The following is a 13,077-nucleotide window of genomic DNA, read 5'->3' on the forward strand; positions in this document are numbered from 1 at the left end:
AGTATTTAAAATCAAGCCAACTTTGTACAAGTAATTAGCAACAGATGTTTTAATGTGTATATTTATTGGAAAGAGCTCAGTTTCATCAGATTTTTAGAACCAATGATTGCTCCTAGGAAACTGAAACAGCTTTATTATTACACAGCTTTTTAAAAGCAATGAAATAGGCAGTACAAGCTCCCCATAAGACATTAACTATGATTGCAGTTGTTTAATGAGCCCTTTTATTAAGTTAATTTATTGGAGAGGCTATGCAGCTCTATTAAGAAACAGAGCAGCTGAGTAGCAGTCACAATAAAATAGACCAGAGTATGGAGATATATGGACTTAAATTGAGACCCAATGGGTTGTGGGGACCCCAAGGATCGGAAGCAAATAATGGGGTATCTCAGTGGTGGTGGTGGGGGAGGCCTTGGAAGGCCCAAGGCAATTGTGCCTGCACTAATCCCTCCAGTGTCATTCCTGAGGCACCCCTGTGCACGTAATGACTCATACATTTGTTTCCCAAATGCACTGGGATGAGCAAAGATGGGGCTTATTTATCCTGATTCCAATAGTACTGTAATGGGCAGGTTCCATTACTGTCGTAACTCGAGGATTACTTATATATTCTTACTTGGTAAGAAATATTGCTTCTCCAAATAATTATTTCACTTTCTTGCAATAAAAAGAAAACGAATTCTTTGGAGCTTTTTCACATATACTGACTCTTCTTCCATTCCAATTAGCAGAAAGTTTCTCACTCACTCTTCACTTTATAAAATAAGAGTTAAGTCTCTTTCCAGTCATCCTGGGCCCAAGCAGGCATTTTGGAACAATATTCAAATTCCATTCCTTTATAGCGCAAAGCATGGAGATACATCACTAACTCTCTGGGTGATGGATCAGGCCTCATTGTTTTGCATTCTTCACATAGTGGGTCCATCTCATTGTGGAACTCAGTTTCCCCACTCTCAGTTTTATGCGCATTTGCTTGAGAGGCAGAATTCAGAGAAAGTGTCTTTTCATTGTCTTCTGATTCTTCAATGTTGTCAGAATGATCAATTGCAGTAGTGACTTGCAGAGACTTAGTTCCATTATCTGGAGTTTCCTGCTTTTTATCTGCTAAAACTGCTTTCAGGTCCTCCTCAACAATATCCAAGATTCCCAGACTCTCTTTTGAGATATATTCTTCCGCAAATGACTGAAGCAATTCATCGTCAGTTTTATTAACACTGCCTCCCTTGCCCTTTTGAGGACCCCAAATTTCATTATTGTAGATAGGATCATTGACAATAGGATGCCCCAAAAATTGTAGGTGAACACGGATCTGATGGGTACGGCCAGTGTATGGGAAACACTTTACTACACTAGTCTTGCCATTGTAACTGAGCCGCTGGAAGACCGTTTTACATGGCTTGCCTTTGGGATCCACTCGACACAAACCCATTTTGTAAGACATAGACAAGATAGGTTCTTCACAGATAACTTCACTTTCTGGAAACTCTCCAACCACACGGCATACATACTCTTTCTCCAGCTATTAGACATGAGGAAAGAAAAAAAAATAACTATTAGGGTTTAGAACGTAGAAGTAATGTGCATTTCAGAATATTTATGCATGTAAGTAATTTATATGGCCATCCATCTCACAACAGTGAATCTGGATGGTGTACAAAAATTAAAGCCCAACAATTAAAAATAATAACCCATGGCTGCTTGGGGAATGATACCTTCCAATCAGAAAAATCATATTAATAGGGCTAAGTCTAATCTTTTGGCCCAGACATTTAAAGGTTAAAAGAGTCAGAGCTATCTGGATCTACAAGGGAGAAATTGTTTGACATCTAGTTAATCTACTAACTATGTTCTGTACTGAGACTTAATTCTAATTATCAGAATTAAGGTGGACAGGAAGCAAGCTTGAAGCACCTTCAATTGGCTTTAAAGCACCTCAAAAGCCAGAGACTGATTTCATATCCATTTATTTAGTAGCTAAGGAAACATTATTTTAATTGCCAGAACTTATTATTTGCAGCTTATCTACCAAAGAATGCAATGAATGCAGATATATGGCTTCTTAGTCATTTCCATTTTTTCTTTTTCTTGTGGGCATTCAATTCAGTGTTGACTTCTCGCAACATCCTGGACTGGTCCTGGCTATTTTCTTAGCAAGATTCCAAAACTGAGTTGCCACTGCCTGCTATCTAGAGCTGAGAATGAATGGCTGGTCCAAAGTCAACCAACTGGTTTGGTTCTAAGGCAGGACTAGATCTCATGGTCTCCAGTTTTTGCCTCAACCACTATACCAAACAGGAATTTATCAAATACAAAGGTTAAAGTTCTGGCTCTGGAAGTCCTATAAGAATTTTTGTTCGGGCTATGAAGTTCACTGAGCATGTAGTCAGTCTCTCTCACATTAACCTACACCCTTAAGGATGATGGTTAAATCTGTATCTGTATTCATGCTGTTGGAAATATTGAGATATCACCAAAACCAATTTTACCTGCCGCTGTCGAACCTGTTCATCAATTCTCTTGGATACTTCTGCAGACTTGGCAAAGATGAGGACACCTGATGTCAGGCGATCCAGCCGATGAACAGTATGCAGCTCTTTCAGGTTATACTCTTTGCCCAAAATGAAAATGATAGTGTTGTGCCGAAATCCACCGCAAGGGTGAACAGGTACAGATGAGGGCTTGTCTACAACCACAACTTCATCATTATCCTCTATAAACTCAATCGTTTGTGCTGTAACGGGAGGTTCATGGCGGTGTATGGTATTCTCCAGAAAGTCATTATTCTGCAAGCAAAGCAATTATTATACATTAGTTTAGCCAGATGATTTTCTGGAACAATTAGTTTCAACAGTTATGGTCATAGCTTTCCATATAATTTTTTAAGGAATCACCTGAATTACCATATAAGAATGTCTGCATTCAGAGTGAACTCTAACAATCAAGCGGCACTGATTTTTATTCTGGTAAACATAAACTATCATCAAATTACAGATCACAATCCTCTGTATGAAATCAGCCATGAAATTCTATTACTGAGATGCAAAAACCGATGCACAGTTCCTTATCGTGCCACATGGAACTAAAGTCCCATTACAAATGGCCTAGAATGTCCTCCTAGATTTAGAATGAGTCATGACATATTTGTAATAATTTGGGGCCTGTGGTGAGGCGTAACCCATGCAACTCAAGTACTGATGAAGAATTTTTGCACACCTATATCTGTGTTTTTCCCCCAAACATCTGTTACCACAAAACTTATAGGGTTGTTTGTTTCCAATTTGAATTGTAACCAATTTCGTTGTATACATGATGTACAATGACAATAAAGACTATACTGTCTAAAAAAAACAGATTTACGATACTTGCAAAAGCATGTTCATATTGAAAAGGGGGAAGGGAAGGAGGAGAGAGCATTAAGACCAGAAAGCTGGCTACAGCTATACCTTTACTGCCTGACTTGGCTCTCTGCGTGACCGCATTCTCCCACGGGACGCTGGCCGCGTGGGCTGCGTCCCAGGCACGAGCTCTCGGCCTTTGGCCTGACGCCCGGCCTCCTCACCTTGAGTACGACGCTGAGGTCTTTCAAGGGGTGCTTGTTGAGAAGCAGGCGTCCGGCTTTGGCTGCGGCCAGGTAGTACTCGATGGGGCGGCCGCGGAACTCCGAGTGGAAGACGTCCAGGAGCTTCTTCCCCACCCAGCGCCCCTTGCAGTAAGTATTGTACTCGAAGTAGTACGGGCGAACCTTGCGAAGTCCGCCCTCGAAGTAGTAGCTGGTTTCGGCGAAATGGGCCTCTCCGAAACTGACGCCCGTATTCCGCTTCTTCGGAGGCGGCACGTAGCGTTTCTCTCCTTCTTCCAGCGGCCCCGGCCGCTTCATCTTCTGCCCCTTGGACAGCCGCCTCTTCTTCGCCACCGGAGCAGAGCCTCCCTGCTCTTTAAGCTCGGGGACTGGCTTCTCTTCCATGCTCCTCCCGGGCACCAGGGCGGCTAGAGAAGCCAAGAAAGCGCGCTCTGCGTCCGGCCGGGCTAAGGAAGAGCGGAGCAACGATCTCCAAAAAGGCTCGGCTCGCATGCTGAGGAGTGGAGGCGGAGAAGGCGACCACGTGGCGTTGTGGAGCCCCACCCCCCACGCGACCTCAGTCATCTTTACCCAATCACATTAATCTATGCCTCTGACGGATAAAGCAAGCGACGAAACGCGGTAGTGATTTAGGAGGGCTGCGCGTTTTGTTTGGTGGACTCTGGAGGAACCAAGCACAGCAACGCTCAGATCAACATTTAAACATTTTATTAGATTATAAGATTCAAAATACAAAAGTAGCTAGGAAAGCAGGGGGAGAGGAAGAGACGTGAGGGAAGGCTGGGAAAAAGAAAAAAAACGTTAACTTCCTCTGTTGCAGGAAAATAAGACATCAGCATCAAACCACAACTTTTTGCTTTTCCATAATAATAGCAATTTCTATAAGCTCAGATCATGTTTCCAATAACTGCATTGAAGAGATTAACCAGTCTGTTAATAGTACACTCCAGCCATCGTAATCTGAATGGGGTAAAGGTAAAGGTTCCCCTTGCACATATGTGCTAGTCATTCCCGACTCTAGGGGGCGGTGCTCATCTCCCGTTTCAAAACCAAAGAGCCAGCGCTGGCCAAAGACATCTCGGTGGTCATGTGGCCGGCATGAAGGTGCACCGCACACTGTTACTTTCCCACTTGCATTTTTACATGCTTTTGAACTGCTAGGTTGGCAGAAGCTGAGACAATTATGGGGAGGTCACTCTGTTATGTGGCACTAGGGATTCGAACCGCTGAACTGCCGACCTTTCTGATCAACAAAGTTCAGCATCTTAGCCACTGAGTCCCCTTGAATAGGTTAATCTTAATTAAAAGTGGGCTTTATTTGCATGTGCAGCACAGTGGCCCAAATGAGCCAAAACTGACTTTTGCTGCTCTTACTATTGCATCAGCATATTGCAGATACAATTAAAGTTGGTAATCTAGTACAGATTTTAATTTATTAAAGTGTTATATAAACCTCACTTGTCTGGCGCTATCACGGGTGGCAAAGATCAGAATCATCTGCCCAAGCTGTTGATGAGTATGACATACAGTCCCAGCTTTTCTCATGTTCTCTTTTTAATATAATTTTTGACAATAATAAAAACTAATGCAAACCCAAAGAGAAAAAGAAGAAAAAATGACACTAAAAGCAAAAAAGTGCATAAAGGAAAAAATAAGTGGGTTAAAAAAAAGTAGAAAGATAAAAAATATAAACTGGTTTCTGATCTTCAGTGTTATATTTTAAGTTCTCTAAGATTACATCATGACTATAGTCTATCCCCATGATGGCGAGCCTATGGCACGAATGTCCAAAGTGGCACGCAGAGCCATGTCTGCTGTTATGCGCAGCATCGCTTGATCCTTTTTGGGGTTTCTGGTGTGCATGAGCACAATGATCAGCTGTTTTTAGCACGTGCAGCAGTGTCAGAAACCGGAAGAGCTGCACATGCACACCAGTCAGCTGATCATATGCACCAGTAACTGGATGACAAGCTTTCTGGTGCGCATGCATGTGCCGGAAACTGGAAGTTCATTTCCTGGCATGCACATGCCCACTAGGTATCTTCTCTTCCGGGCCTCATCCACAACATGCGCACGTGATGTTAAAAATAAAAATGAAATAAAAATTGTGTGTGCGCAGAAGCAAAAAACAAAACGGCAGCGGCTATGGCGCCACTTGGAGACCCAGTTCAGAGGCATGGCAGGCCTGGATCGCTGCCAGTTCCAGCAACCCAGGCCGCCAAACTACTACCCGTTCGGCTGAACCAGTAGGAACCCTTCACTGGTAAGATTGCTACTGTTTTCTGCATTAACAGAATATGTGAAAAATACCTTCCAAATATTAAATCACAAATAAACAATTTATCACATTTATAAAAGCCAGAGAAAATGCAGTTTTTTATCCATTGTTTATTTTACAATGGTACACACAAGAATTATTGTTAATTGTGAAATATGTTGTTATCCCTGAATCAACGAATTTCCATTGCTTTCTTTCCAAATTCCATCCAAGCTCTTAAAATTACAGGTCAAATGTTACTTTCAAAGAGGAGAAATGAGCATTCAAATATAAGGTACTGCAAATATCATTTTTCCAAACATAGTTCATAGATTTTCAAAAGGTCCTTTATAAATTATTTAAATCTTTTAAAGTTCACCCCTAGAGAAAAAAAAATAATTGACTTTTATTACATCACACAATAATTCTTTCTTCCTAAAACCCAATGATAATATATGGCTGTGAGTGAAAAAAATACTACCAAAGGTGGCTGTTTAGTGTTATATAAATACTGAATATTTTGAATAGTAAATTAATACTAAATCATGCTTTCCAGTTTTGGATTGAACAAATAATTGTGATTAGAACATAAATGAGGAATGGAGGGAGGGGCAAAGCAGGAACTCTCAGTCTCCCCACCCCCACCCCAACTACTAAACTGATTTTACCGTTGTTAATTTTAATTCAAAGAAATGTATAGGAATATTTGTTAAATTTTGGAGTTACAATATTCATAATAAAACCCCTTAGAACATCAATATTAAACTGAAGTATATATAAATTCACACTTAATAAATACACCTCCTGTCCAGTCACATGCATGTTTTTGGGAAAGCAAGTTCCATGAAGCTAAAATATGGTAGAACTTAACTTGCAGTTTGTATCTATTCATAGCATTAAATCTTGAAAAATTAAAACAGTAACATGTCAGAAAGATACAAAGAGATTCTGAAATCATCATCATTTTGAACAGTGGTTTTGGCAAAAATTATAATGAGCTCAAATTGTTTGAGATTTTGTTTTCTAAGATTTCATTGCTTGTCTGCTTAAGGGAAGATAATTCTAGTTTCTATAGTGGTTTCATTAGCGATTCCATTCTTGTATTAGTATCTATACTTTGCTTAGCAAAAGCCAATTAGGACACCAATTCACTATCCAGGGGTAACTTTACAAAAGAAAAAAAGTTTTAATATTTTACCGAGGCCACTGTTTTTCTTTGTCTGTCAGAGGAACATATATCACACCCATCAGATGTTTTTCCACAATCTGGCCATCCATCGTTTTGTCAAATTGCATCATAACCTGGTTTCCATTTTCTGGCCCTACTGGCAAAATCAGTCGTCCTCCAGGTTTTAGTTCATTCAGCAACTGGTAATACACAAAAATATCAGTAAACATAGTAAGGCAAATTAAAGCTAAACATTGAGCATCCTAGGAGATATAGTGAAAATAAAGTCTTTCTTGAGACTCGGGGACCTTGCCATTTATTTTTAACTCAACTTGTTCTACATATTTAATTCCTGAAAGGTTCTATGGCAGATATCTAGCAAAATAGTTTGTTTTGGTAAAACATGAAAGTTTAAATCTCATAATGTAAGGAAAGAATTATCAAAAGCCTCTATATTTGAAGCATTCTTCTGGTTTATATTATTCGGGGCTAACCTTCCAACATGGGTTCCACAGCACTTTTGGGAACTTGGAAAACAGAATACAAGATTATTGTTTACTGAACGGAGCTGAGATGGGTCCTTCGGTATCCTACCTCTATTGGCACAGTGGGTGCAGCTGCTCCAACATGGATGGCATCATATGGGGCTTCTTCAGGATATCCCTTCCTACCATCCCCAACTGGGAAGAGAGAATGTGGACAGTGAGGATTTTATAAGCGGAAGAAAAATGATTTTTTCTCATTCACAATCCATTTTCTATGAAACCCACAGGTGACTGAAAGTAGTGTCTAGTTTAAATTACAGAAACTCTAAATGTAATACAAAAACACAAGAACAACAGAGCAAAATGACAGTTAAAGAACAAGATATATGCAACCTAATTAATCATCAGGGTCAGGCCTCATAAACATAGTTTTCCTGGAAAAAGGGGGATCTATTTTGAAGTAGAAACATCACACTATGGATATCACTAGAGAAAAGGTTCCATTCAGTGTTATTCCATTCAATATTTCAGTATTATAATTTAGTCTCTTATTTTCCAGTTAGTAGGACCTTTAAGAAAAATCCAATTAAGAACTTCTGGGTAAAATTTAAAAAAGTCATATGGGAAGCAGTGAGTATCAAAACATCCAGATTATCCTATTTACCATAAAAAGAATTATTATATCTAGATAATTCTTTAGAGACAACTCACCCCTGTAGCTTTGAAAAAATATATTTTAAGAATTATCCTTCTACAATGCTTTCTCTACTGTTGAAAACAGCAAGCACATAAAACCAGAATTGATACCACAGCAACAAAACAGATAACTCACCTAAAAGTTTTACTTGTCCAGAACTAAGTAAGTTTGGATCATCTTTTCTGACATTCCTAAGGGATTCGTGAACCAATTCTTCTATGTGCTCAATACCTATTGCCTTGCCTGTGGGGCCCACCTATAAAAGAAGTCATGTATACTTCAAACTCTAATACTAGTTTGTCAGCCGCCCTGAGTCCCTTTGGGAATAGGGCGGCATACAAGTCAAAAAAACCACTAAACCACTACTTCAAATTCATTATTATAGAGAAAATAGAATTCATTAAATAATTCATTAGGAATTTAGTAAAGATCCATGAATTCTAAATAGAATTTTAGAATTTTTTAACATTGATTACGTAATTGGAAGTTACACTCACAAGCAATTTATTTGCAACTGTCTCAGAATTGCATCTCGTTTCCAGTTCCAATGTGAGGGGGAAAATATGTAATTTGTATAAATCTGACCTCAAAGCTAAATTCCACCATATTCAGTGGAACTCACTTTTGGTTTGTCTCTTTGCAGTGCTAAAAATTATATTGCCTGAAACTAGTGAAATAATTAAAGAATGTTCTATATGAGGTTTTGTCCACACACAGAGAGATACAAATCAATTTTTTGTGTTTTCCATTTAGTTTTTCAGAGTTTAAGTTTTGTAATAGCTAGACAGCAATTGCATCAGATATATCAAGTTGACAGAATACTAACTAGAAAAAACACTCATCTGTAGCAAGAAGAGAGATTTTTTTTGGTGGTAAAAATGCTTTTTGCTTACCATTCGAGCAAAACAAGCAGTGAGATAGCCACTTCCTGATCCTACATCTAATGCCTTTGCTCCTTCCACTAGCTGATCCTTCAGTAACTCAAGAGCATGAGCATGCTGTAGAAACAAGCATTATGCATAACATTACACATTTTATACATTAACTTATTTTCAGTTTTTAGCTCAGTCTTCCCCCACTTGTTCTCTTAAATGAGATCTATTGAATGACAATTTCCATTACATCAAACCACCAACATGCTGGGCTGAGAAAGGAAAAGGTTGCAGTCCAATACATTTGGATGGCACCAAGGTGGAAATAACAATTCTTTTTTTACTTTATTCTAATGCCATTTTTCTTTCAGGCAAAAAAAGAAACAAGTTAGTTCTTACCAACTTAGTGTTGGCAGATAGATTTCTGCAGTATGGGTATACAGGTACCCACAGTTCATTTAGTGACCATTCAAAGTTACAACGGCATTGGAAAAAAATGACTTATGATTGTTTTTTACAGTTACGACCATTGCAGCATTCGCCATGATCAAAATTCTTGGCAATGCCAGAGTAAGCTGCATGATAATTCAAAGCTATAAAGCTTTACATTGGTGGTCGCTCTGCATTATTGAGTAAATATATTTCAATGCAAGAATGTCTTCATATACTCTTTAATATAAAAATGGGTCTTACCATGTGAGGTGCACTGATAGTAGCCTTGTAGCCTGAAATAAATCCATCAATAAGGTGGGTTTTTCTCCATGCTAAGAACCATCATTCAAGCAACATTATAAACACTTCATTTTTTTCAATCCTTGCAGGGAATTAAAAAGTGTAAGATGGTGAGCAATCTTTTAATGCAGGTATAATAGTTGTTAAGAAGGTAAGGGTTGCAAAGGGCACAATTTTTTTTGTTTTGTTTTCTAAGGCTTTTCACTGAATCATATTTGGGGACTTTTTAAAAACCCTTTGAAGCCCAATCTAAGGTACACAATACCATTGTATGATTTTCATCTCTAACTGGCATATAATAATGCAACTGATCTTTAGATTTTTCAGAAACAACTCTGGAGCTGCCCAAAGTTGATTCAGGAACTATGGACACTCAAGAATTAAGATTCTTGTTTAAAGTCTTCATATTAATTGAAGTTCTGGAGGTGATCACTTGATTGCTAAAGTTTATAAAATGTTACTTAAGATGATTCTAGAAGATAAATATGTTGAAGATTATATGGTAAAATGGGCAAAAAATTATGTATAACACTAGATAAATGGGAGAATGTATGGACTAAAATTTACAATAAATTATAGCTTGAAAGACATTTTTTATAAAATGATGTATTGTTGATATTTAACCCCAGATAGACTAGCGAAAATGTATAAAGGGACTTCTAATAAGTGCTGGAAATGTAGTCAAAATCCAGGTTCATTTTATCATATGTGGTGGTCTTGCAAATATGTGAAAACATACTGGACAAGCATAACAATTACAATGTAGAAAATATTTAAGATACAAATATTAATGAAACCTGAAACTTTTCTTTTAGGTATTATAGACAAGCCAATTAAAAAACTATTTGGGGTGCTATTCCTTCACATGATGACGGCTGCAAATATTGTACTTGCCAAGCACTGGATGAAAAAGGGATGCCAACTGTTGAAGAATGGATTTAAAATTGACTGAATTAGCAGAGATGGTGAAATCAACTGCTTTGATCAGAGATAGCAATAGCACTTAGACTTCTATAGCACTTCACAGTGTCTACATCCCTCTCTAAGCAGTTTACAGAGTCAGTCTATTGTCCCTAACAATCTGGGTCCTCATTTTACCAACCTCAGAAGGATGGAAGGCTGAGTCAACCTTGAGCCGGTGAGAATTGAACCCCTGGCAGTCGGGAGTAAGCCTGCAATACAGCATTCTAAGCACTGTGCCACCACGACTACAATAATAAACTATAAAGAGACTGTAAACTATTTATGGACTTTCTGTACACTAAAAACAATAAGTTAATAGAATGATTTGAAGATTAGTGTAATGTTTAGCTTAATCTGTTAACTGATCTTCTTTTTTCTTTTATACACATATATTTGTAAAAGGGGAGAAGAATTTACTGTTTTTCCTTTTTTTTCAACTAGGTGGATTCTATGTGTTAAATATTTATTTGGTATTTGGATGATCTTTTTCTCTTTTTTTGTACACCATTTTTTTCTTTTTTGTTGTTAGTGCTGGACATATGTTTTTGTTTTGTTTGTTTTTCTGTTTTTGCTTTGTATTTTATCTTTTATAATAAAACAAAATAAATATACTTAATTTAAAAAGTCTTCATATTAACTTTATTACCTGCAGAATAGTTTGGATGAAACCATGCTTTCCAGTGGTCTGGGACAGACATGAGGTTCCAAGCATGAAAACAACACATAATGTGGTCTCTAATACTGTAAATAAAATATTTCTTTCTTAACTGACAATAGTCTGCAATCTTACCAATTGACTGAGGAGAATCCATATATGGAAAATTATTGGCATAGTGGGCTCTATCGGTAGCCAGCATCGCAGCATGAACACGTTGGGATTTAATCACACCATTTTCTACAGGAATAGAGAAATGAATACAAGTTATTATACAGTACAAAACTCATGTCTGTCCCAAAATGGAGAATAGCTCAGGGCAGCTACAGATCAGATATAGATCATATTCCTTGGTATATAGCTTGTGTTAGATTTTATAAAAAGCTAAGAAAACTGAATTATCTTAGTTATAAGTCAAAGTAAGAACATAAATTATTTTCTTAATTTCTTAGTTTCTTAACATTCATCAACTATATACCAAGGAATGTGATCTATATCTGAAATCCAGTACCCTGCTAATATTACAATTCAGCCTCAGATTTTTTTTCTGTATTTCATATTAGAACTTGCATAAAAATATTTTTTGTGTAGTCCTTAGATAACTGGAATTCATTACAAACATAGTAACTTTCAACTGGGATCATTTAACCCTAATTAAATGTCAATGGATAATAAAGTTATCAGTACCATATTATTATCTTACATATTATCTTCAACATTAATTATTTGGAAACATAGAAAGGCATCCCATCACTATCTATCTGGCCAATGTAAAGCAAAATAGGAAGCCTTTTTGCATAATATAGTTGGAACTTTTTTGATGGGAAAGAATCATACACCTTAGAATGGAAGGGATGGATTGTCCACCACTTAACTCTCTCTAGTCCAGGAGTGTCAAACTCGATTTCACTGAGGGCTGCATCAGGATTGTGTTTGACCTTGGGGGAGGGGGGTAAGGGTGAATGGCCAGCTTGATGTCACTCGTGTCAGGGCGTCTGGGCTGTGTGGCCCTCCCAAGCTCCATTTTCTCTGGCAGAGGCTGGACTGGTCGTGGGCTGGTCCTTTGCTATTTCTAGGATGATCCCGTGGGCTAGATCTAAGCACCCTGCGGGCTGAATGCGGCCTGCAGGTCTTAAGTTTGATACCCCTGCTTTAGTTTATTTAAGATTTCAGTGTTGTGCTGTTGCATTTGATATAATTGTTAAAAGAGATTCTTAATTGTCAAATTTACTATGCCACTAGAATTGTTAATTATAAAAAATGTCCCGGTACTTCAGCAATGTTTTAGAAGTCTGTCTTAACTGCTGTTTGAACTCACTATAAAGATTGTTGATCAGTTCAGCATGTGTCTTCCCAGTTGAGGTCCAAGCCATGGCTCTCGTTGGTAGCAGTCCCATGAGCAAAACAGAAAAAGGCAGCAAATAGCTCATTGCACATAAATGTTTCCAATCCTTCCTAGCCAGTCACAGTGGGTTTAAAAAAAAGGAAGCAAAAGATGTTTAAATAAAACTTTGTAGAAACACAATCCTACATCAACCAGAAAGCAGCCAAGATTAAGAATAGATGCCCAGAGGCATACATAAATAGAAAACACATTTGCTGCTAAAGTTCAAAGTAAGCAGAGATTTTCACAGAGATTGGCAATGAATTCGGAAGTTTGTTTGCTTG

At 38.0% G+C, this 13,077-nt stretch overlaps 2 protein-coding genes across 3 annotated transcripts; both read right to left on the minus strand.

Moving 5' to 3' along the window:
• Positions 1-47: 47 nt before the first annotated feature.
• RPUSD2 (RNA pseudouridine synthase domain containing 2) lies at positions 48-4,126 on the minus strand. The gene is made up of 3 exons (XM_014074595.2): positions 3,560-4,126; positions 2,487-2,783; positions 48-1,519 (listed from the first exon to the last, which is right to left on the minus strand). Exons 1-3 carry the CDS (start codon positions 4,070-4,072, stop codon positions 770-772), a joined length of 1,560 nt encoding a protein of 519 aa, XP_013930070.2. The 5' UTR covers positions 4,073-4,126; the 3' UTR covers positions 48-769.
• A 1,822-nt stretch (positions 4,127-5,948) lies between these two features.
• Positions 5,949-12,964, minus strand: LOC106555704 (protein-L-isoaspartate(D-aspartate) O-methyltransferase). 2 transcript variants are annotated; one of them, XM_087722663.1, is made up of 8 exons: positions 12,728-12,964; positions 11,545-11,649; positions 9,753-9,784; positions 9,081-9,185; positions 8,323-8,443; positions 7,600-7,685; positions 7,036-7,205; positions 5,949-6,218 (listed from the first exon to the last, which is right to left on the minus strand). In XM_087722663.1, exons 1-8 carry the CDS (start codon positions 12,837-12,839, stop codon positions 6,206-6,208), a joined length of 744 nt encoding a protein of 247 aa, XP_087578789.1. In that variant the 5' UTR covers positions 12,840-12,964; the 3' UTR covers positions 5,949-6,205. The 2 variants fall into 2 exon arrangements, with proteins under 2 accessions (XP_087578789.1, XP_087578797.1); XM_087722671.1 differs by having other exon boundaries at positions 5,949-7,205; positions 12,728-12,887.
• Between the last annotated feature and the right edge of the window lie 113 nt (positions 12,965-13,077).

Source organism: Thamnophis sirtalis, unplaced genomic scaffold (genome assembly GCF_051295495.1).
Source record: "Thamnophis sirtalis isolate CommonGarterSnake01/CBP01778 unplaced genomic scaffold, rThaSir2_p1.2 scaffold_1, whole genome shotgun sequence".
Taxonomy (NCBI): domain Eukaryota; kingdom Metazoa; phylum Chordata; class Lepidosauria; order Squamata; family Natricidae; genus Thamnophis; species Thamnophis sirtalis.